Raw genomic sequence first — 21,516 nt, forward strand, 5'->3', positions numbered from 1 at the left:
CAACTCTGATTGACTTGGAATCAGCATACATTTTTAGAATTGAAAAAGAAACCCTTATAAATCAGATTTTTAAGGTTTCCTTCAGAGAAATGAAGATAAACATTATAAGCTACCATTCAGCCCAAGATTAAAAATATCTTGTAAACTCTAATGAAAATACAATTATGACATATGAATAAAAATATTTTATAGACAGCTGCCACAGTTTTTGTAATCATGAGATTGGCCATTCTGAACCTACAATCTTCTTAACATCCACAGATGAGTGACAGCTTTTCACACACAAGTGATTTTTTAAAGTGTTTTGTTTTCTCAAAGGAATATTTTCACCTCAAAAACCCTGCTACATAGCATGACTTCCTGAGTTTAATTTCATGCCCTAATTTGTCACCACTGACTTGGTCAAAACCTCAGACCATCTGCACAGGGCTGGAGGGAATGATCAACAACAGAGACAATGGCATAGCGACGTCCCTGGCTCCTAACTTGATCCTGGCACCAATCCAAAGTCACAACTAATTAGCTGCATTTTCCTCCCACTAGATATCACACTGATGGAAAACAGTGGAGAAGAAAATGATCACCGCGCTGTGCCAATAATGAAAGCAGGGGAGGCAAACTCTTATTTGAATTGAAAGGTATGTTGGTCGTGTGAGCTGCTGTGGATTGGGAAGATTCGATTTGAATTGCTCCTCTAGTGGCCCTCATCACCTCTGTTTATGCTTCAATTTGCTGATGCCAGGAGTTTAAATCCTGATTGGGATGGAGGATTCTCACATGGATGCCTCTGTTATCATCCAGCCTAGTGACTGAGTCTCATGGTGGGTTAGGCCCTCTTTGAGGACTTTCTAAAGGCTCCACGAGTTTTTGAAGCACATGGAATTCTTCCCCTGCATGTTGGCATGTGTCGCCTCAGGAGTCCCAGTCCCAAGGACCCAACAACAGAATAGTGCTTCCTCCTTAGTCCTAGGGTCAGCTCAAACTGTCCAAATCCTCCAAGTCAGGAGAGATCAAAATGTGGACTGTTCTCTTTGGGATAATCCCTCCCCTGTTAATCATCACTGGCTGCCCTGTCCATACTTTGTTGGTGAGCTCAGAGAACAGTCAGCTTCTGGGAAAAGGAACTGATTTTCCCCAATGGTATTCATCTTTTTAGATTCTACCTTATAATTTTGATGGCACACACATGAGTAAATAGATAATAAACATTGAATGACTATTCCTCCTTACATAATGATTTTTCTCTTTATTCTCATACATCACAAACATTCATTTTATATGTAAGCTTTGAGATCTCTTGGGGTTGTGAGACTGACAAAATTAAACTAGAGATGTTTCAATTTAGTCATTCTTCAAGGTATTAGGCTTAATTTTTATTACCTGTATACATTGAGGTGAAAAGGAAAAATAAAAGGACAGATAATACACACTCATTTGATTTCTGTGTAGATATAAATATATTTGGTCAGGCACAGAGTAGGGCTTTGGTACATATGTACACAACAGACCTATCAGAAAAATTATCATTATACCTTTTTAGTCTTTTTCTTTGCTTCATGTGGCAGAGACTCTTAATTCAAATTGATTTTGTGATAGGTATTTCTTTGTGGTTGCTAAGTGTTTGAACCCTCATAACCTCATTCTCAACCATGACTTCCTTCTGTTTTTTGTCCATTCATTAATTTTATCTGGCTGAGTATTACATTAAAGGAAAGATAAAATCTCATGGATAATTGACAAAGTAATTTATTAACAGATAACTAAGAACACATTGAATGAATTAGAAATATGCTTCAACATATGAATTCTACACAGGCAAGTGTCTTGGTGAAATATTGATACTTTACAATAGTCCCAGCCATTTTTGAGTGACGAATGGCCAGTCGTCATTCATTCACTTACTTATTCATTTGTTTATTTATTTGCATCGTTCTCTCAAGAAATAACTTGTTGCATATGTATTATGTGCAAGGTTATACAACGGGCTGATAAATAAGCCCCAGTCTTGGTGCCCTACAAGGAGTTCATACTTTGACAGTTTATACTTTGGACAATTGCACAACTAGATAGAATCCAAATTATTGTACAATGTGATATGTATCATATCAAGTGCTACTATATGCAGGGGATGCAAAGACAAAGTACAGACCGGGGGTAGGGGTGGTGGTTAGGCCGAATGGAAGATGTAGTATATGAAATGAAAGTCAGCAGATGGAGTGTCAGCAGATGGAGATGGAAGTTGGTAGACTACTCCAGACATAGAAGACATTTTCAGTGAATGCTTAGAAGTAGAATTGACCGGGTAATCAGGTCAAGTATGTGGCCAATTTCAACAGGTACAGAAAAGTTTGGGTGGGATGTCATATTGAAAAGTAACGTATGATCATGGAGAGCCTAAAATACATTTCTTCATTCAGTGCCAGCACGTATGCACGCGCGCACACACACACACACACACGCAGGTACACATACCAAAGAGCTTTGTCTGTATTTAGTTGGAGAGGGAACTCACTAAAGAATTTGAGTAAGAAGACAAGATTATTAAAAAGATTAATACAGTCATGTTACCTCAGAGATTAGGAAGAAAAAGAAGAGAATAGTTAAAGAGGACAGTAACAAGAACAAGAAGTAGTGTCATATTGTGAGACTAGAGAAAGGGAACAAGAGACTGTAAAAGGAAAATTGGTAGAACTCAGGCATCCATTTGGGAAAAGGGGGGCATGACCCGTGGGAGAACGGAAGTAAAGGACAGATTAAACTGACTTTAGGAGTTTAATTAAAGCTCCTCAAGACAGATGCTCCAGATTAATCTCCTTCCAGGGCCACTGAGCATTTGTTTGTCACCCCAGGTACCATTTGGAAACCATAATGTTTACAATTTTTAATTTCTAACTTAGTCACACTGTATGGAGTCAGGCAATTTGAAAAGTAGAAGGAAGTAATTTTGCACTTTCTCATAGGGCCTGCAATCTTGAATAATTTCAGTGAATAATCATACTTGAAAAATATTTTCCAAACAGTGGTAGAATTACCAAAAACAATTACTTTCTAAATGTAACTACAGTTAAAATATATTTTTACTACTAGCAATAGCATTCCAAATACATAATTAATAATGTTATTTCTTTCTGCCTCTTTCTGATTCATATTTCTTAGTGTGTAAGTATAACCAGAATGGTTCTTATACCCTCTGTTTATTCCAATCATTTGTTTCTCGATCATAGGTCAAAAAGTACAATTTTATGAAACAAAGTGAAAATGCCTTATAAAAATAAAATTATATTTTATTCAGAATCCTGAGAGAAGAGAATTTCCATTTAGACAAAAAACTTTAAGATTCTTTTTTCTGACAGGTTTCATTCTTTAAGAGCTATATACACATAGCTCTTAGAGACATAATTAAAAACAAACTATAATCCTATTAAAATTATATGCATGAAAAGATTCAAAGGAAATGTATCAAAATCTAGGGTTTAAAATAGGAGTTTCCTCTATTTAATTTTTTTTTACAATAACCATACCTACTATAATAAGCACTAAAGGAAATATTAAAAATGAACTGAAAACAGAAATTGAAGAATATTTTTCCAATTCTATTGTACTTTCTTTTCTCTTGTTCTCTGGCAAGTTAATAAACTGATAATTATTAGATAGATATATATATCTGAGCAATTTGGAAAAGTACTGTGTCTTAGTATCAGCCAATGTGAATTGCTTTCTTGCTCCCTTTCTGTCCGGCTTCAGGAGCCACACTTTTATATTTTGGTAACACAGTAACTAAAGGATCTTCATGTGACAATCATTTATATTTTAATAGAAATATAAACTTGTTAACTTCATTTGTGAGAGCCTCCATTCTATGCCCCAAATCTTTATTCATTGGAAAGAGAAAAATATGAAGAATAATTTGTCCCTCACCTTCACCCCACATGTATATACCAATGTTAGGCCTAACTTGTATTATCTGAATTTAAGTGCCCTGGCTGGTGTGGCTCAGTGGATCGAACACTGGCCTGTGAACCAAAAGGTTGCAGGTTCAATTCCCAGTCAAGGCAAATGCCTAGGCCACAGGCCAGGTCCCAGTAGGGGGCATGCGAGAGGCAACCACACATTAGTGTTTCTCTTTCTCCCTCCATTCCCCTCTCTAAAAATAAATAAATAAAATCTTTTAAGAAACTTGCTATTTCATGTCGGGTATGACCTGCATCTATGATTTATGCAAGTATGTGTATTCAGACTGTCCATGTAGGTATAGAAGGTTCTGCTTCAGTTTTTTGAAAGCTAACACCAATTTACCCTGCTGCTTGCTAGCTGCAATGGGTCTCTTCAACTACATCATTAGCATTTAAACTGGCTGGGTTTGTGGCTGTGTCTGACTTTCTCAATTCTCATCACTGTCCACTGAGCCTTTCTCAACACCTAGCCTTCATCTGTGTCCTTGTATTTTCATTGTCTTTTGATCTTTCTCCTTCTTGGACAGAATTTGTCACTATGAAATAATCTAAATGATAAGTTGATATCATTTTTTTCCATACACATATGAATAAATTTAAATAATTATGTATGCCAGGTGCAATCATTACATATAGCTCTTCCCTGATATCTTTGCCTTTCTGTTATGTCTCTGAAGCAGCTGTCTTATCTGAAAATAGAAACAATAAAAAATTTTAAAATGTATAACTTCAATAGAGAGTTTAATGAAAGGTAAAGTACACTTTTTATTTTTATGCACAAACTACAAAAGTGAAAGGTGCAAGTGCTCAGGTGTAAACCCCCAAGTACAGTGTTGCCCTAAATGTGACACAAGATAAATAAAACAAGGAGTAGATCACTTTTGAATTGTGTGTGGATAAATATGTATACAACACACATATACACACATACATATATATGCATGTATGTGTGTGCACTGCATGCCGTTGAGTTGGCTGTGACTCCTGGCAACCCTATGGCTGAGGGATGTCTGCACTGTCCTGTCCTCAGCAGCCCTGCTCAGCCCCTGTAGACTCATTCCCATGGTTTCTGGTATGGAGTGAGTCCATCTCGCATTTGGCTTTCTACTTTTCCTAGCATACACAGGGTGGGGCAAAAGCAGCTTTACAGTTGTTTGTAAATACAGTTGTATCGTATTATATGGAAAATAATACAATAATTAGTATATAATACAAGAAGAAACTTTTGCACAACTGCAAACTGACTTTTGCCCCACCTTGTATATACATACAATGTATGTATATACATGACTGTTTATATATATAGTTGTCCTTCAGTATCTGCAGGCATTTGGTTCCAGGATTCCCCACAGGTACCAAAGTCCATGGATACTCAAGTCCCTAATATAAAATGATATAGTATTTTGTGTATAACCTATGCACATACTCCCCTATATTTTAAACCATCTCCATATTGCTTATAATATCTAATGCAATATAAATATGATATACATAGTTGTTACACTATATTGTTTAGGAAATAATGACAAGAAAAAAAGTATGTGTTCAGTGCAGATACAACCATGGTAAGCTAACTACATAGTACAAGTCAGCAACAACAAAATGTTATTTTTTTCCAAATATTTTTGATCCATGGTTGGTTGAATCCTCAGATGTGGAACCCATGGATATGGAGGGCCAACTCTATACAAATGTATATTCATAGATATGTATGTATATGTATGTGTGTGTGTGTGTATAGTTTATCAAATCATTTTTAAAAGGAAATAGAGAGTCATCAAACACCAACATATATCGTCATCTCTTTTATTTGCTTTGTGTTTTGCTGTCCCTCGTGCACAGATTTATATCTATCTCTTTTTTCTTCTACTCTCAAACACCGTCTATTTACCCCACTGCAGCACAAGCACCCTCTTTTACAGCTCTCTGTTTCTAATCCATAGTCTCTACTTCAGTGGTTCTCAACCTTTAGCGTGCATCAGACGCACATGCAGGGCCAGGTACAACCTTATGGCTGGGTCCCGCTAGGAGAGTTTCTGATTCAACAGGTCTAGGCTAGGGCCCAATGTGGGCAATCCCAAGTAATTCATCTCTGGCAGGTTAATACAATGCTCATACCTACATTTCCCACCAACTCAGCTGTTATTAAAATGAACAGGAGAAAGGTTGCTATTAATTCCTACAAGACTCAGAAAAAGAAAGGCAAAGGCATAGAGAAGAGAATAAATTTGAGAATTTTCTTAAGAATCTGCTACCTCTTGGAAATGAATTCTTTTCATTAGGTCCCTTAGGGTCACCTTTATCATCTGAATATTGAACAGCTGATCTTTTACTCATGGAATGGACTTTGAAAAGAGAACATCAGTTTCACTGTTGTACAGAAAAAGTCATAGAAATAAGTAACAGTATAACAAAAGTAAAAAAAAAAATCTATTACTGAGTGAATATGAATCTAGGGCTAGCAGACAGAAAATATGAGGACACAGGCTGATTAAATATTAGAAGGAATATTCTCATAATTAGAGACTATGAAAGGAAAGAAGATGCCCCAGGAATAACATGTCCAAGGAAGAGACAGTTAACAACCTGTGTGGATGTTCCAAAGCCTTCAACGAGCAGATGGGAAAGTGAACCAAGTGTCTGTGAACCTAGGACCCAGTCTTCCCAGTGACTGTGACAATTTCCTGCAATGTTAAGGTAAAGAGAAGTAGGTATTTTTTCCTAAATCAACATGGAGAACAAAACAACTCATTGAAATGTTATTTTACTTTAACAGTTTTATTTGTACGCCATATTTTTTTCTTAGTTTTTAAATTTCAAGTTTATTTGGTGACTATGCTAAATGTGAAACCTAGATGTTTCGTGATGTCACTCCCTTAGGCCCATATTCAATTGCCTTCTTTGGTTGTATCCGCATTTATTTTTTGAGAAATATTTTATTGTATATTTTCCATTACCATTTAGTCCTTATATACCCCTCCCCGCAGCAGTCACCACACTGTTGTCCATGTCCACAAGTTATTTGTCCTTTTTGCTCTATCTCTCCACCTCCTAACCTCCTCCCCAACCTTAGCTATCATCCTGCTCTCCATCTGTGGTTGTATCTGCATTTAAATGATGAGCTGCAGAGGTAAAGTATACTTCCTGCAGTCCATGGCCACATAAATTCATAGTTACGAACCTCAACAGAATTTTCAATAATGCTTTTCTATCTTATTATGCTTAACATTGCCAGATTAAGCAAAAATATACAGGATGCCCAGTTACATTTGAATTTCAGATAAACAAGAAATATTTTTTAGTATGAGTATGTCCTGATAAAAGTTATTTGTTATTTATCTGAAATTCAAATTTCACTGGATGTTTGACCCTGCAACCAATCCCCTTTCTACAAGGCCATCAAAAAGAAACTCTAATAAATTGTAGGTGCATATTTGTCCACATTTATCAAATTCTATTCTAGTTCTATTGCAAATAAAGACATACAGCACCTGTTTTCCTTGCCATGGCAATCCTTCTACTTTGAGTTTTGAGTCCATCTTTTCCTAACTTCTTTGTGGGACCTTAATAAATAAAAAAACCTCTCAGTTTTCTGCATTTTCAATCTCTCTCTCTCTCTCTCTGAGCTCAAGGGTCCTCTAAATTGAAAAACAAACAAGAAATGGCCCCCAAATTGATCATTTCCTCCATTTATCACATTTTCTCTTTTCTTTTACACACTCCTGCATTTTCATATGATCTTTATCCGTTCTTCTCCTTCTCTCTGTTGGTTTCTTTTTCTCTTTTAGGACCATTAAATGTTGCTATTCCACAGGGTTCTTCAGGCCTTTATTTTCTCAGTTCGCAAGTTTTCTATGGGAGATTTTGACAACCACCACCTATATGCTCAAGACTTCTCAATCTTTATCTAAAGTTGAGATTCATCTTCTGAACTCTGCACCTTTATACATACTTGACTCCTGAATATCTCTCTTTGGATATTTGCCTTGCACCATAAACTATCCGTCTAAAACTGAACTCCATCTTCTCCTTTTAAATCAGTCTCTCAAGTAATGTGTTCCTTCTCTCACTAGTAAATGGTACTATAATCTACACAGTTCTCTAAATCAGAAGCTTGAAATCACATAAATATGTAATTAATCATGAAGTCCTGTTTGATTTACTTTGAAAATACTTTAAAAATCCATCTACTTCATAACCACCATCACCACTTCCGTAGGACACAGCAGTGGCTTTCTAACTGGTTTCCTTTGACTTGGGTCGTGCACCCACCAATCTGCTTTCCAACAGCAGCTTGAGTAATCTTCCAAAACACAAAAGTGACAGGGTCATCCTTTTGCTTAAAGTCTACAGAAATCTCCCCTTGTTATCAGAAACACAGTCCAGGATCCTAACTCTGGTTGGTAAAAAACTCCAGGACTGTCTACCATTCCCCTCCTTCTGTTCTCTGCCAGGCCACCCTGAAATCCTTTTATACCACATCTCACTCATCGCTGGGTGTTCACATATGCCACATCCTTTTCCTGGAATAGATTATCTCTTCTCTTTGCCCCACTGACTCTTACTTCTCCTTTGAGTTTCTCCTTTATTGTTAGTTCCCCAGGGAAACCAGCTTTGTGCTACGAGATGCAATGTGCTCCTTCAGCTTCATCCATGGATGTTTTTACATGTGCCTGTTTAATTATTTGTCTTACCAACTAGAATATGCATTCATGAGGGATGGGGCCATTGCTATATTTTCTACTGTATGTCCAGTGTCAAGAACATTGCCTTAATTCAGCATAAATTCCTCAGAAATTGTTGTTCATTGTATGAAATGAATGACTATACAGACATGATGACAGAGATGACAAAGAATTCAGTTTAAGCATGATTTTCTTAGGAGCTCAAGCCTATTATTTAAAAATTACCTAAATCAATTTTACAGATGCAGGTGTTTTGTCACGAAGCATGATCCAATTTCTCTGAAAAAGGAGTCTTCTCCTGTAAATTTTTGGAGTTTTAGAAATTGTCTATTTTCTCACACCTAAAGTCCCCACAACTTGCAAGAATTAAAAAAGTCAAAATACAGACTAATTTTACCATTTTCTCATCCATTTTTTCCTCAAAATTGTTTTTCTTCATGAAGAAATGAGAATATGCCTAACAAAGGCTAGAGGAAAACACTATAATGTATACCTCTAAACTCACCACGCAACCCAAGCTAGAACTGGAACATTACCAGGAGTTATTATTTACCTTTGGGCTCTTCTTTTTATTGAAGAAACCATTGATGGAATTCATTATTCCTTGTTTTACTGTGAACCACCCAATTCCCATTACCATGCCACTGATTTTTTCAAGTCTTTGCTCTTAGCATTTAACAATTACAAAGCCATCCCAGAAGTCCTGCTGGAGGAATTTCTAAAGGGCAGGATTGTTCTGAGTATAGTGGAGGGCACAGATAGGTATGAGACGTGGTTCCTATCTTCTAGGAGCCTTACTTACTCTCTCAGGAAAAGAGAACACATGTGAAATTATAAGAGAAAAACTAAATACTAAATATGTAATATTTACTACAAAAATTATGGGAATTCTAAGAAAAAAAGACTATTGTGGACAAAAACAGCTTGGAAATCCTTCATAGAAAGGAAAAAACGAGGATAATATACCTCAGTGTACATTTGGAGAGAAGGATAAAGGCATGTTGGAGGGGAAGAAATGAGTTTGGTGGCGGTAGAGTGCTACTATATATTTTTGCTCCTGAATCTTTCCCCAAGTCTTCTGGTCTTGCTACTGCTCTTTTTTTGTTGTTGAAATGCCCTTCCCCCAATTCATAAGGTTCTCAAGGGGTTTCCAATAGCCACATTTTAAATCCAGCTTTCCCACCCAAGGGCTTGATCAAAGCATAATGCTCCATGGCCCTGGTGACTGTGATTAGCCTAAGGATGTGACCTAAGGCAGGCTGAGACTTTATGTGCAATGCCTGGAAGAGAACATTTCTCTTTTCTGGGAGGTCACTGCTGGTAAAATGTGAGCCTGAAGCTATCCTTGTTCACACTGTCTCTTCCCTTTGCTATATAGCGGAAGTTTATCTGCAGTTGGAGAAAATAAGAACAAGACATGGAGGAGAGAGAGAGGAAAAAAAACCACATTGTTTGAGTCTCTGGAGTCCCTGAAGCCATCTGTATACCTGGATTTTCTATTTCTGTGGCTAATACATCCCTTTTTTGCTTAAGCATGTTTGACTTTGTTTCAGTCAATTTTTATACTTTATTTTTATTGCTGACATTATTATAGGTGCCCCATTTCCCCCCACCCTTTTGCCCACTTTCACCCAACCCCTACACCCTCTTCCCTCTGGCCACCACCACACTGTTGTCTGTGTCTATGGGTTATGCATATATGTTCAGCCCATTCTAACCTAGTGGGAGAGTTTTAACTGAAGCAGGTAGCCGGCTAAGGGATGGATGTGGAGTATGGACCAAAATGAGACACTAACAATGAGAAAGAAGGCATCACAGATCAAAAGCAAGATCCGCAAGAAGAAATGGCAGGGCTTAGAGACCAGATAGGTTCAATGCAGAAGAACATAGTTAAAACTGAAAATTCAGAGGATTTGTGGAGTTACGGACAGGAACAGGGTAGCTAAGATGAGGAAGTGGTTGAAGGGAGACAACATCCAAATCATGACATCTGAGTTCCTGGTACAGCCAGACTTTGTCGGTCTATGGTTTTAGTGAGATAACCCACACTATCCTAGCAAACAGTGAGAAATACATGAAAATAACTGAATTGGTCATTGTGTTGGCATTCAACAGAAGATGATAAAAAAAAACTAATTATACTTCCCAAACTCATTCTTTCTATTTCCCTTTTTCTTTTCTCTTCCCACTTAAAGTTCAGAGAGAATGTGGAGCAATGAATAGAGGTTCTAAATATATGGCCCCTAGGTCAACAACATCTGTATCATCTGGACACACTTTAGAAATGCAGACTCATGGGCCCAACCACAAAGTGAGGGGATCAGTAACTCTGAGGGTATGCCCAGCAGCCTGTACTTTAACAAGCTCTGTAGTCAACTAATGGCTGGTAAGGTGTGAGAACTGCTGGTGTGGAGTGTTCTTTATGTGTTGGCTCCATAGAAGGTGAAGAAATTCACCCTTTAGTGCTATGATTTCACACAGTAAGAATGACTCCCTTAGAAAAATTCATTTTCCCTAAATCTATTCATTCAAAAATTGTGTCGAATATGTGCTATCTTTCCAGGCAAGGTGAACACTGCTGTGAACAATTCTGATGCAGTCCATCACAAAAATATCTTCATGTTAGCCATTTAAAATTAGGCTATGGAATTGACTACTAGGCAACCTGATTATTGCTTGGGAAATCATAAAGGTGCCCCTAAAGAGATGACATTTAAATCAAGAAAGAATGACTAGGAGGTAGTCTGGTGAAGGGCAGGGGTGGAGGTGACATGCAGGCATCCTGGGCTCTCAAAGAGACAGGCCTGGCCACTGCCAGGGAACTCACGACAGACCAGCTTGAGGAGGTCATTGTTAATGACGGGCATTGAAGCTGGAGGGGCAGGTCTGCTAGACAGATCCTGCAGGGACTTCTGAATCATATTAAAGATTCTGAATTTGCCACTAAGGATAATTCAGAGGCTGTTAAGACAAACATAATCTAATTCACATTGTTCTACAGGTATATATTTTTTTTTAAATAAAAAAGGCAAAGCTTTTCCTACTACACAACTGTGGATGTAAATAGCATGATGATTTAAGTGTCCTGTAAGTTATAACTGGCTAAGAGAAACTTCGTCTAAACAAGGCTTCAATGAGGTGGGAAAGAGCATAGAGTGTCCACGTGGGGACTAAATGCTGGGAACCAAGGAGGAAGGGTTTAGAAGCTTCCGCCTTGTGGTTGTGGCTGACACTGGTCCTGCCTATGCATTTCTGAAGCAGCAGGCGCGCAAGTTCAAGGCAATTGCTGCTTCTCTTGTGGGTTATTTTTCTCCCCTTCACAGGAGCTCCTGGTGCTTAGGCTTGTCCATTCAAAGGGCTATTTTTCTGCAAATGATCTCTTTTAAATATTTCATTCACCTCCTTGGCCTCATTGTCACCTCCCTGAGAATCTATATGTCCTCTCTGACCATGATTATATTTTCATCTTTAATGTCTTTGCACTATTGCCCTGTGTTAATACATAGTGTTGGTCTGTATATAGTTCACTAATGCTTGAATACAGAGCCAGCCCCGATGGCTCTTCTGCGTCCCAGTGACATGTCTCCTATTGTCTGTGGGACGGCTGACACTTGAATATCACTGCAACAATAAATGGCCTGCCCGTAATTGAATTCACTGTGTCTTTCCCAAACCAACTTGCCTCTGACCTCTTCTGCCTCTGTCAGTAACATCAGCATTTATTGTCTTCCAGGTTCCAAGGTTTGGAGTCATTGCTGACTCCTTTGTCTTATGCTCTCACCAAGTCCAAGCATTAAGGTCATTTCTATTCACCTGGTGGAAACCAGTATGCCAATGTTTCCCCTTTCATTATCCTCTATAATCCTAGTCCTAGTTACCTCAAAGTAGGATACTTCTACTACATCACAACTCATTCTCCTAAAGGTAGTTTCCTTTCCCTGTACACCCTCAGGACCCTGTGACTACTCTGTATGTGCTGGTCTTCATCGAGCCTCTTCTATTTAACAAAAGCTCTTCTGTATTTTCTTTGGCAGGGGAATCTTCTTTTCTTCTTAAAGGAATATTACATAGAGCCCCACTATAAAACAGAGATAATCATGAAAATTCTCTGGTTAAAGTTGGGCTAAAGTAGTAAGTACAACACTCTTAACCTGTCCTCAACTTTCAAGGATGCCTCTTTGGCACCAAGAGGCTCATGGAGGCAGTTTGAAAACAAAGATGTACAGAATAGACATAAACCCCTTGGAAGGATGTGCACATTTTGTTCATAACATCTCTTTAATGAAAATTTAGTTGTAATCAATCTATGCAAGCCTCCTAACCTAGTCACACAAATTCACACAAAATTCTTAAGTGCACAGTGTCATTCCTGCACCCAGGCCTGGGCTCACGGTCTTTTCCCTGCCTTGAGTGCCTGGAATGCCATCCATACATCTCATCCAATCTAAATTCTACTTTTCTCAATCCCAATAATCCCCCTTCTTAAGAGGTTCTACCTCTTAGCAGCTCTTCTTTCTTCAAATTCCCACAGTATTCCTCTTCTTAAATGTATCCCGTACTGCTTTGAAATTTCACCTTTTTGGATGTGCATTTGATTTCTCCTAATAGATAATACGCCTCTTATAGGAAGAATCAAGTTCTTTTGTCACTTTTTATCCTTGGCATCCCATTCAATATGCAGTCCTTAGTATTTGCTTAGCGGGTATATTTTGATGATAATTCACAGCAAGAAATAATAACTATAGGCCCACTGATCTCATTTTCATTAATAGAAGTCTAAGTTAAATATCCAGTCTTTGAAAATGTTCCTCCAGAGCAATGCTTATAAGTTAGGAGAACCAGCCATTTGCAAGCATTACTTCTTTCTCCAATTACCATTAAGCCTACAAAAAGCTTCTTTGACTGTCTTTCATTCAATTATGTTAGAAGTAGATTTGGGAAAGGACAGCAGACGGCTGCAAGTGGGAGTTCTTATTCTAGACTAGAAATAGTGTTTTCTTCTATCCCCCAACATTCTAGCTAAGCCACACAAATCACATTCAAAAGAGTTCAAGAAACTTACACTAATATATCAATCAAGTGATGCCACTTCTCTTTAAATACCTTAGTACGGTTTGCAGGGCCCTCTCCACCTCTCGGGCCTCATCTCTACCACCCATCCCCCCACTCACCACACTGGCCACCACAGCCAGCTGTGGGCTCCCTGGATTGCTAAACTCTTTCCCTCATCCTGGCTTCATGTAGTGGCCCTCCTGCTGGACAGTCCCCTCCCCCACCCCCCCAACCCTGTTGCTTCTTTGATCAGTTCCTGTCGTCCTTTGAACCCCAGTCAGCTTGTCACTTCCTTAAAAGAGTTTTTCCTCTGATGTCCCAGAATAATAAAGCTTCCTTGTTTGTTATGTGTTCTCACATTCCTTATCACAATCGAAAATACATGTAACTATGAAAGAGTTCTGTGACTGTTAACCCCATCTGACCATGAGCTAAGATGTCAGAGATTATATCTCATATAAAATCTCATGCCTTGGTATATTTTCAAGCCTAGAATAAAACCTGACACATAATAGGTGCTTGAGTGAAAAAATGAATGGGCATTTTATGAATGACTCGCTTATAAAACTTTCAGAAAAACAAACCATTCTAATATTATCTACATCCAGAGTTTAATTCTCCTATTGCCCTGCCCTGAACACACATAGGCCTCATCCTCTGGGTTACATGATTCACATGAAACACACATATGTGTTTTATAAAGTAACAGCAACTTGCGTCTAAATAAGCCCACACAACAAAGCATTATGCAACAAAAACTTCACTTGCTCCCTGACAGAATCCAAGTTAAATATGCATTGTTTAAAATCATCTCATTTGTAAATAACAGCATGGACAGTCCTATGATTCTTTTTAATATTAAATTATTTTTAAAATGTGTACAGTTGGGTAAAAAGCACATGAAGGTAGTTTTATAGCTATGAAATGCCTGCATGTTGAGACCTTTTAATACATGATTATCACTAAAGTTAATGTGGTCTTCCCTGAAGGCTCCAGCAACCCCGCCGACATGTCCATGACCTGTATCTGTGTCCTTTCAGTTTTAAATTACCCTGCTGAGTCAAACAATTGGAGAACAAATTAGCACCAACTGCAGAGGAGACCTTTCTGGTACAAAATTCTGACCTTTAAAACCTTAAGCCTTGAATATTTTTCTGTCAGAGTGCTAACGGTTCACCAAATTTGCATTGAAGAGTCACTCACTCATATTTCCTTCAACAACCTTGTCTTCACTGGAATGAGTACAAGACTCGACTGATTTGTCAGCCCCTTTACTAGGATAAACCATTTTTCAATTTAAAAAAGGGGAGGAATACAATTCTATTGTTCTTCTCAGACCCACCTTTTCTCATTTTACCACCTTATATACAACCAGACAAATAACAGCATGAAAAAAAAATGTTATATTTTAAGGGTAGATGTCAAACACACATGCAACTCACAGCAGAAAGAAAAAACATTTACACGGCATCGAGAGTTTCTCCAGGGTAACTGACCTGCATACTTTTAAATGTTCAGACCCGTCACGGTAGGTGGCAGGAGGTTTATGAGGACAGCCATTCACCTGGAAACCTGCGTCATCCGCATACTTGCTGCCTTCTGTTCCTGCTAATATTTCAGTGGTGGAATCTGTTTCTGAAAATCTTTTGTTGATTGGGTCATTTAGCCTAAGACTATGCAAGAGCTGTGGGTCCCTGTGGTGGTGTCTGCCTTTGCTTTCTTCATGGTTCCTTGAGGATCTCTTAATCTTGAAGGATCCCCTAGGCAGGGAAAGACTGTGCTCTTGGTACCATGTGCCTTTCCCCCTGCAGAGATTTAAAGGGCCACTCTCACATTCAGTCAGCTCTTGTTGCTTTTTACCTTTGGAGCCCAAATTTACCAGATAAATTCCATTAGGAGCAGAAGCCGCATCCAAGTTTCCACATGATTTATTATTATTTCTCCTTCTTCGTGACAGTCGGAATTTCTCTTGGGCTCTTCTTTTTGCCTGGATCCAATGACTCTCATCTATGGAAGATGAATCTGAAGAATCTGTGTAAAGCTCACTCCATCTGGGGCTTGAGATCTGGAGGTGCAAATCATTTCTTTTCCCTCTTATTTGTTCTTCTGCATGCTCATATCTCTCAGAGGCCCTTTTCCTCCTCCTGGGCCTCTGTTTTACTGATTTCTTACCAGACTCCTTCCTAGCAGGGCTCAGCACCATGACAGGGGTGCATTGTTCAAATGCATCTTCTGACATGTCATGCAAGATGGCAGATCTAGACAAAGCAGCAGACAAAGGATGGGAAATGGGAATAGAGAGGAAAGCCATGGGAAAACAGAGAGAGAATGATGAAAATGATAGCATGGACCAGAAGTTGGTAAACAAAGATCAAATGAAGAAAATGTACTAAAGGAAAAAACAAAACTTAAGCCTGAATAAATTGTTAATGGACAACATAAGGCAGAAGCAAGAGCCACACAGTCTCAGAATGTAAAACAAGAATATAATACATTAGCCTAAAAATACTGAGTAGAATCAGTTGCTGAGCACTTACCTGCAGATGTCCTGAGTGGATGGACAGACAGACAACCTTGACTGGCTCCTGGGAGCTGTCCCTGTGGTTGGGCTGCTTGCCTGGAGAAACAAGTTAGATAATTTGGCATCTTGGTTAAGGTAATACATGGTCGATATCTTTCTTTTTTTCCACATATTTAAAAAATTACAACAAACGTGGCTGGCAGTCATGTTGATTTTAACACACACAGCTCACAGAATGTAGGAAGTTAGAGGTCCGTTTTGCAAAAGTAAAACTTATTTGAGGAACTTGAAACAGCTGAGATGGTGAACCACTTAGCTCTTGCTTCATTTGTGAGAGAGGAAGATGATTATACAAATTCTATCCTTACTGTGACTATTTGAGTGGGATGGCTCATTGTCCTTGAAAATAAATGGATCACACTCAAATATCCTATCATGTAAAGGACATAAAGGCCACTAAATGACAAGGATAATAATGATCTAGGACCTAAATAATCAAATAGCCATTAGATTGCTAGCATTGCCTGGAGTTAACACTAGGTCACAACATGGACCCATGAGATAATATATTTGAAAATACTCTGTAATAGTTAAAAGTCTGCAGTCATTACTACTTTATCATTGAAACTAATAAAATCTATCCATCACAGCATTATGGGCCTTTCATATCTATTAACCCTGTGATCATACTGAGCCCCAAATTAAGAGAACCAGAAATACTTCAGATTCTTGGCACAAAGTTGAGTACATTTCACCAAAACTCCTATCTTCCTTCAATTTGACTTTAATCTGTTGTATTTAGAACACAGATGATGATAAAGCAAAAGCTAGAGAGTTTTGAAAATTTACTGTGTCCTTCATTGTGCATTATCTACTGTCTCTTTAATTCTCCTAGTAATCTCACAAGTGAAAAGGGATAATAACAGCTTTGACTGATTATGTGCCAATCACTCTTTCAAGTAATTTTTATATGTTCACTTATTAATAATCACAAGAAACATATGTGGCAAATACTGTAATTATCTCCATGTTCCAGATGAGGGAACTGAGTGATTGGTGCTTTTTCTTACTTGTAGGTGTTACAGCAGAGGATTGGATGAGATCTCCTGTCTCTGTGTCTGTTCTCTTGTCCCCCTAGCAACACACCTCTCTTTCACACAGGAAAAGAAGGAGCTCCTAGGTCCAGACTCAGGCCATTCAGAATAAGCCCAGTTATCCCAAACATCAAAGTAGTTCTAAAAATGTCCATATTTGGGATATTGTGGGATGCAGAGAAAAAGAAATTAATAACTCAAGAGGTCAAAAAAACTTTCAAGAGAAGGCATAGTAGACTGAATAATATTCCACCTCACCTCCCAAGATGTTAACATTCCAATCCCTGGAATTTGTGAATACATTTCCTTATACAACAGAAAATACTTTGCAAATATAAGTAAGTTAAAGATCTGGAGATGGGAAAATGATCCTGGATTATCTTACAGGGTCCAATGTAATCGAGAGGAACCTTATAAGGTGGAGGCAGAAGTGTTACAATCAGAGGAGACATAGTAAGGAAGGATAAGAGCAAAGGTAAGAGAGAAGGGAAGATGCTACCTTTCTGTTTGTAAAGATGGAGGGAGGGCTCCCTGAGCCAAAGACTGCAGGTGGCTTTTAGAATCTGGAAAAGGCTAGAATTAAGACTGAAATCTATTTGACCAGCTGACTGATATAAAATTAACCCTAGCTGGTGTAACCTTTGATTCATTTGTTCAGCAAACATGAATTAAGGGTGGATTATATAATAGATACAATGATGAGATCTGGGAATAAAGAAAGAGACAGCATCTCGAAGGGGCTTCTTGTTTAGCAGAGAAGAGATGTAAGTGAATAGGCAACTTTAGTATATCCCCAAAGAGTCTAGGAATGGGGTTGTGATGAAGGAAGGATACCTAATGCAGAATGGAGCAGAGATTTAAAGTATCTCAGAGGAAATGACACCTGACCTCAAAAGGGTGAGTGTGAGAAAAGCGAGGGAGGGCAGCCCAGACAGGGAGAAGGTTGTACAAGAGCACAGAGTAGAGAGAACATGGCCTTTTTGGGGACACAAAAAGGTTTGCAATGACTGGAGGGAAGGTAGTGAATGAGATATGAAGTACCAGTAATACAAAGTCCAGACGAATGAGTAGACAGGGGTCCTGTATGCCACATTGAAATGTTTGGGCTGTATCCTCAAATAAACAGAAAGTCATTGACAGATATTCAGCAGTAAATGGAAATCATGAAGTCTGGGGCCCAGAAAGCTCACCTTGGTGACTGAACCAAGGTGACTGGGAGGTACAGAACTGACTGCAGCAGGGAGAAGAATTAGGATTAAATATATTTAGTGTACAGCGGGGACTGAGAAAAGGGGTCATTTAAGCAATATAGCCCCAACTGGTTGTTTTATTTTTAAATAGGACTAAAATCATTTGAAAGATCATCTGAAAAAGGTAATATGGGGAAACATCTAGGGAAATTCTTTAATAAAAGCTAAGTGGGATCACTTTTATCAGATATAAAGCAGCATGACTCTTCAGAAATCAGAAGATTATGTGGGTGGCAAAGGAAAGGATGCATTAGAATAGCAATTCATCTATCTATCTATCTATCTATCTATACCTTATTACATAGTAAACGCAGTTCAAATCAGTGGGAAAAGGCTAGGTATTTAAATAAATAGCAAGAGAAAAAATGACTAGTCATTTACAAAATGTAAAGCTGGATGCTGTCCTACTGCCTACCATGAAATTTAGGTGGATGAATGACTTAACTATAGCAAAATAAAACCATAAAAGTGTGTGAGGAACACATAACTGAATATGTTTGTAATATTTTGGAAGGGAATTTCTTCCTCAGGAGAACAAGAAACAAAAAAATCAACACAGCAACAGACTATTTGGCATGATATTTAGAAAAATAACTTTTAATTTAGAGAAAAATAAACACATATATTCACACACCAACACTAGCCCAGAAAAAATTTGAAGACATAAATAATGTCATAGTCATAACATCTATGATAGCCAAACAGCTGCTTTCTCTAGTATTCCGAGATCTTTTTACAAATCAAGGGGGAAAAGTTGATTGATATTCGAGAGCAATGAGTAAGACACACAGACAGTTCACACAGAGGAAATTACATGTGGCCAAAAACTACATGTAAAAAAGATGCTCAATTTCAGTAAGCAAACAAATGTGGATTCAGTTAACAATGGTCTTTACGTTCACTTATCAGATCAGCACGTTTAAAAAAGATTGCTAACACCCGGGGTACCGAGGTGGGGAAACCAAGCATTGCCACATATTGGTGAAGTGTGTAATTATAAATTGGCACTTGCTGGAGGGCAGTTTGGGAAACGTTGTTAAAACAGAGAAAGTCTGTTATTCAAGTCAAAAATTCTAATCACAGGAATTGGTTTTGCTAAAACACTTGCACAATTGCCCAAAGATGTTTTCATTATAACAAGAATGTTCATAATAGCATTGCTTGTAACAGCAAGAAATTGGAAACAACCCAAATGTTCAGTTATTTACAGTGAAATACAAAAGCCATCAGAAGGAAGGAGACACACCTCACACCGCACACACAGTCATACACACACATTTGTAGGAGGAATTTTTATGTGAAAAGTCAAGTGTCAAAATTATATATAGTATGACCTCATGTGGTTAAATAATGCTTACATTGTATATGTTATCATATGAATAGGACACATTTGGAGAAGTATCTATCCAAACATTAGCAGTAATTATCTTTTTGAGGCAGAATTATAAGAAACCTTTAGTTTTCAGGTTATAGATTTCTATAATATTTAAAATCTTCAATTTTAATAAAAGGAAAAAGTTTTAATCATATTAATGATGATGTTATAAGTGACAACAAGAATCAAGATTTGTTTTCTTGCCATAAATGATACAGTCATTCCTCCTTTACCCTCTTTGACCTCCACTTCCCCTCTTCAATTAAATGTAGTCAAAATGACACCCACAGAAAAGAATTGTTGGAAGGATAATATAATATCATTGATTAGGTAAGTGCTTTGTAGCATGTCCAAGGGCTGTAATAGGACATTAACCTTGGATTATGAGAATTCTTTTTATTTATTCCCAACGAATCACGTTTTCTCCCAACAAATGGACTCAATGGTATCCCCTCATTCAAAAAGGAGACACATAACAGCCTTAAGTCAATGATTCTCAACCCTGGCTAAAAACTGGAATCACTGAGAAGATTTTTTTTTTAATTACCTCTTCCTGGGTCTGTTTTAGAATCTCTGAGGAAGGGGACCCAGGACACAGAACCTGATCATCAGTATTCTTAAAATTCGCCCCAGTGACCGACTCAATATATCCAAAATTAAGAACTTAAATTATTGGCTTATATCAAAGGGGATATTATCCTACTTCAAATTTTATATTAGTTTTTGTTTCCCTGAGATTCTTGATAATATTCTTGAAAGCCTTGATTTTTTTTGATAGACAAAAGTGTTTTCTAAATTCCCAAATCTCACTTTTATACATCTAGATGAGTTCTTGGGCTTCTGGTCATAGTTTTTATAACCTATAGCAGAGGGAGGCGAAGGGTATGACTTACTCTCTGCTTACTGTTTGCTGCTAAAGGGCAGGACAGTAGAGAAGGGAGGGAAGAGCAAAAGAAGAAATTCCAGTGTCTTCTCTCCCCATTTACCCACCTGGGTTGAGCATGGTTTGGGGAGTGGATGTGGGGAGCAGGGCAGGGTACTTGGAAAACTCACCAAGACATGCTTGGGAACAAACCAAGAACATGATGCTCATTCTTTCCTTCCCTGGAAAGACTATGTCTTTAAGATCAGCTTCCCAGTGAGCAAGGGCAGTGCCTAAATTGATGCCTGCATGGGAGGATAGAAGTAACGGTGGCAGACAGATCTGAGCCAGTTCTCCCATTCCCTTAGCCTGGGGTGGGGAGAGAGAATCCAGTTGACTTCTTGTGCTCTTGTGGGAAAGATAACTGAGACTGCTAGTCTGGGGAGGCAAGCAAGGGCCACCAGAGTTCAAATAAATGTGACTCTGTAACAGAGGGCCACAGAAATGACTACCTAGGCAAGAGGCCTGGTGATTCCAGTGAAAACCCGAGTGGGTTAGACGGTCAAACCATAACAAAGAGCTAGTCACCAGGTTCAAGGGCCAGCAGCTGTGCTTTAGCACCATGTCTGGTAGAAACCTACAGTGTAGAACTCTAAAAAGAGGGCCCTCCCAATATATTCTGAAAAATGTATGGAAGAGGGAAGAAACCGTGAAAAATGGAATG

At 38.3% G+C, this 21,516-nt stretch overlaps 1 protein-coding gene across 3 annotated transcripts in view; it reads right to left on the reverse strand.

The window, feature by feature from the left end:
* Window positions 1–21,516, reverse strand: part of MARCHF1 (membrane associated ring-CH-type finger 1) — a 560,630-nt gene that overhangs the window by 52,063 nt on the left and 487,051 nt on the right. The window contains exons 7-8 of one of the 3 annotated variants that reach the window (XM_045831238.1): window positions 16,228–16,307; window positions 15,187–15,948 (exon numbers count right to left, since the gene is read on the reverse strand). In XM_045831238.1, coding sequence (XP_045687194.1) covers window positions 15,187–15,948; window positions 16,228–16,307 — 842 coding nt within the window. Of the gene's footprint in view, window positions 1–15,186; window positions 15,949–16,227; window positions 16,462–21,516 lie in introns of those variants that run through there. The other 2 variants (XM_045831239.1, XM_045831240.1) reach the window with 2 other exon arrangements.

This window comes from Phyllostomus hastatus, unplaced genomic scaffold (genome assembly GCF_019186645.2).
Source record: "Phyllostomus hastatus isolate PE091 unplaced genomic scaffold, TTU_PhHast_1.1 phas_contig_159, whole genome shotgun sequence".
Lineage (NCBI taxonomy): Eukaryota > Metazoa > Chordata > Mammalia > Chiroptera > Phyllostomidae > Phyllostomus > Phyllostomus hastatus.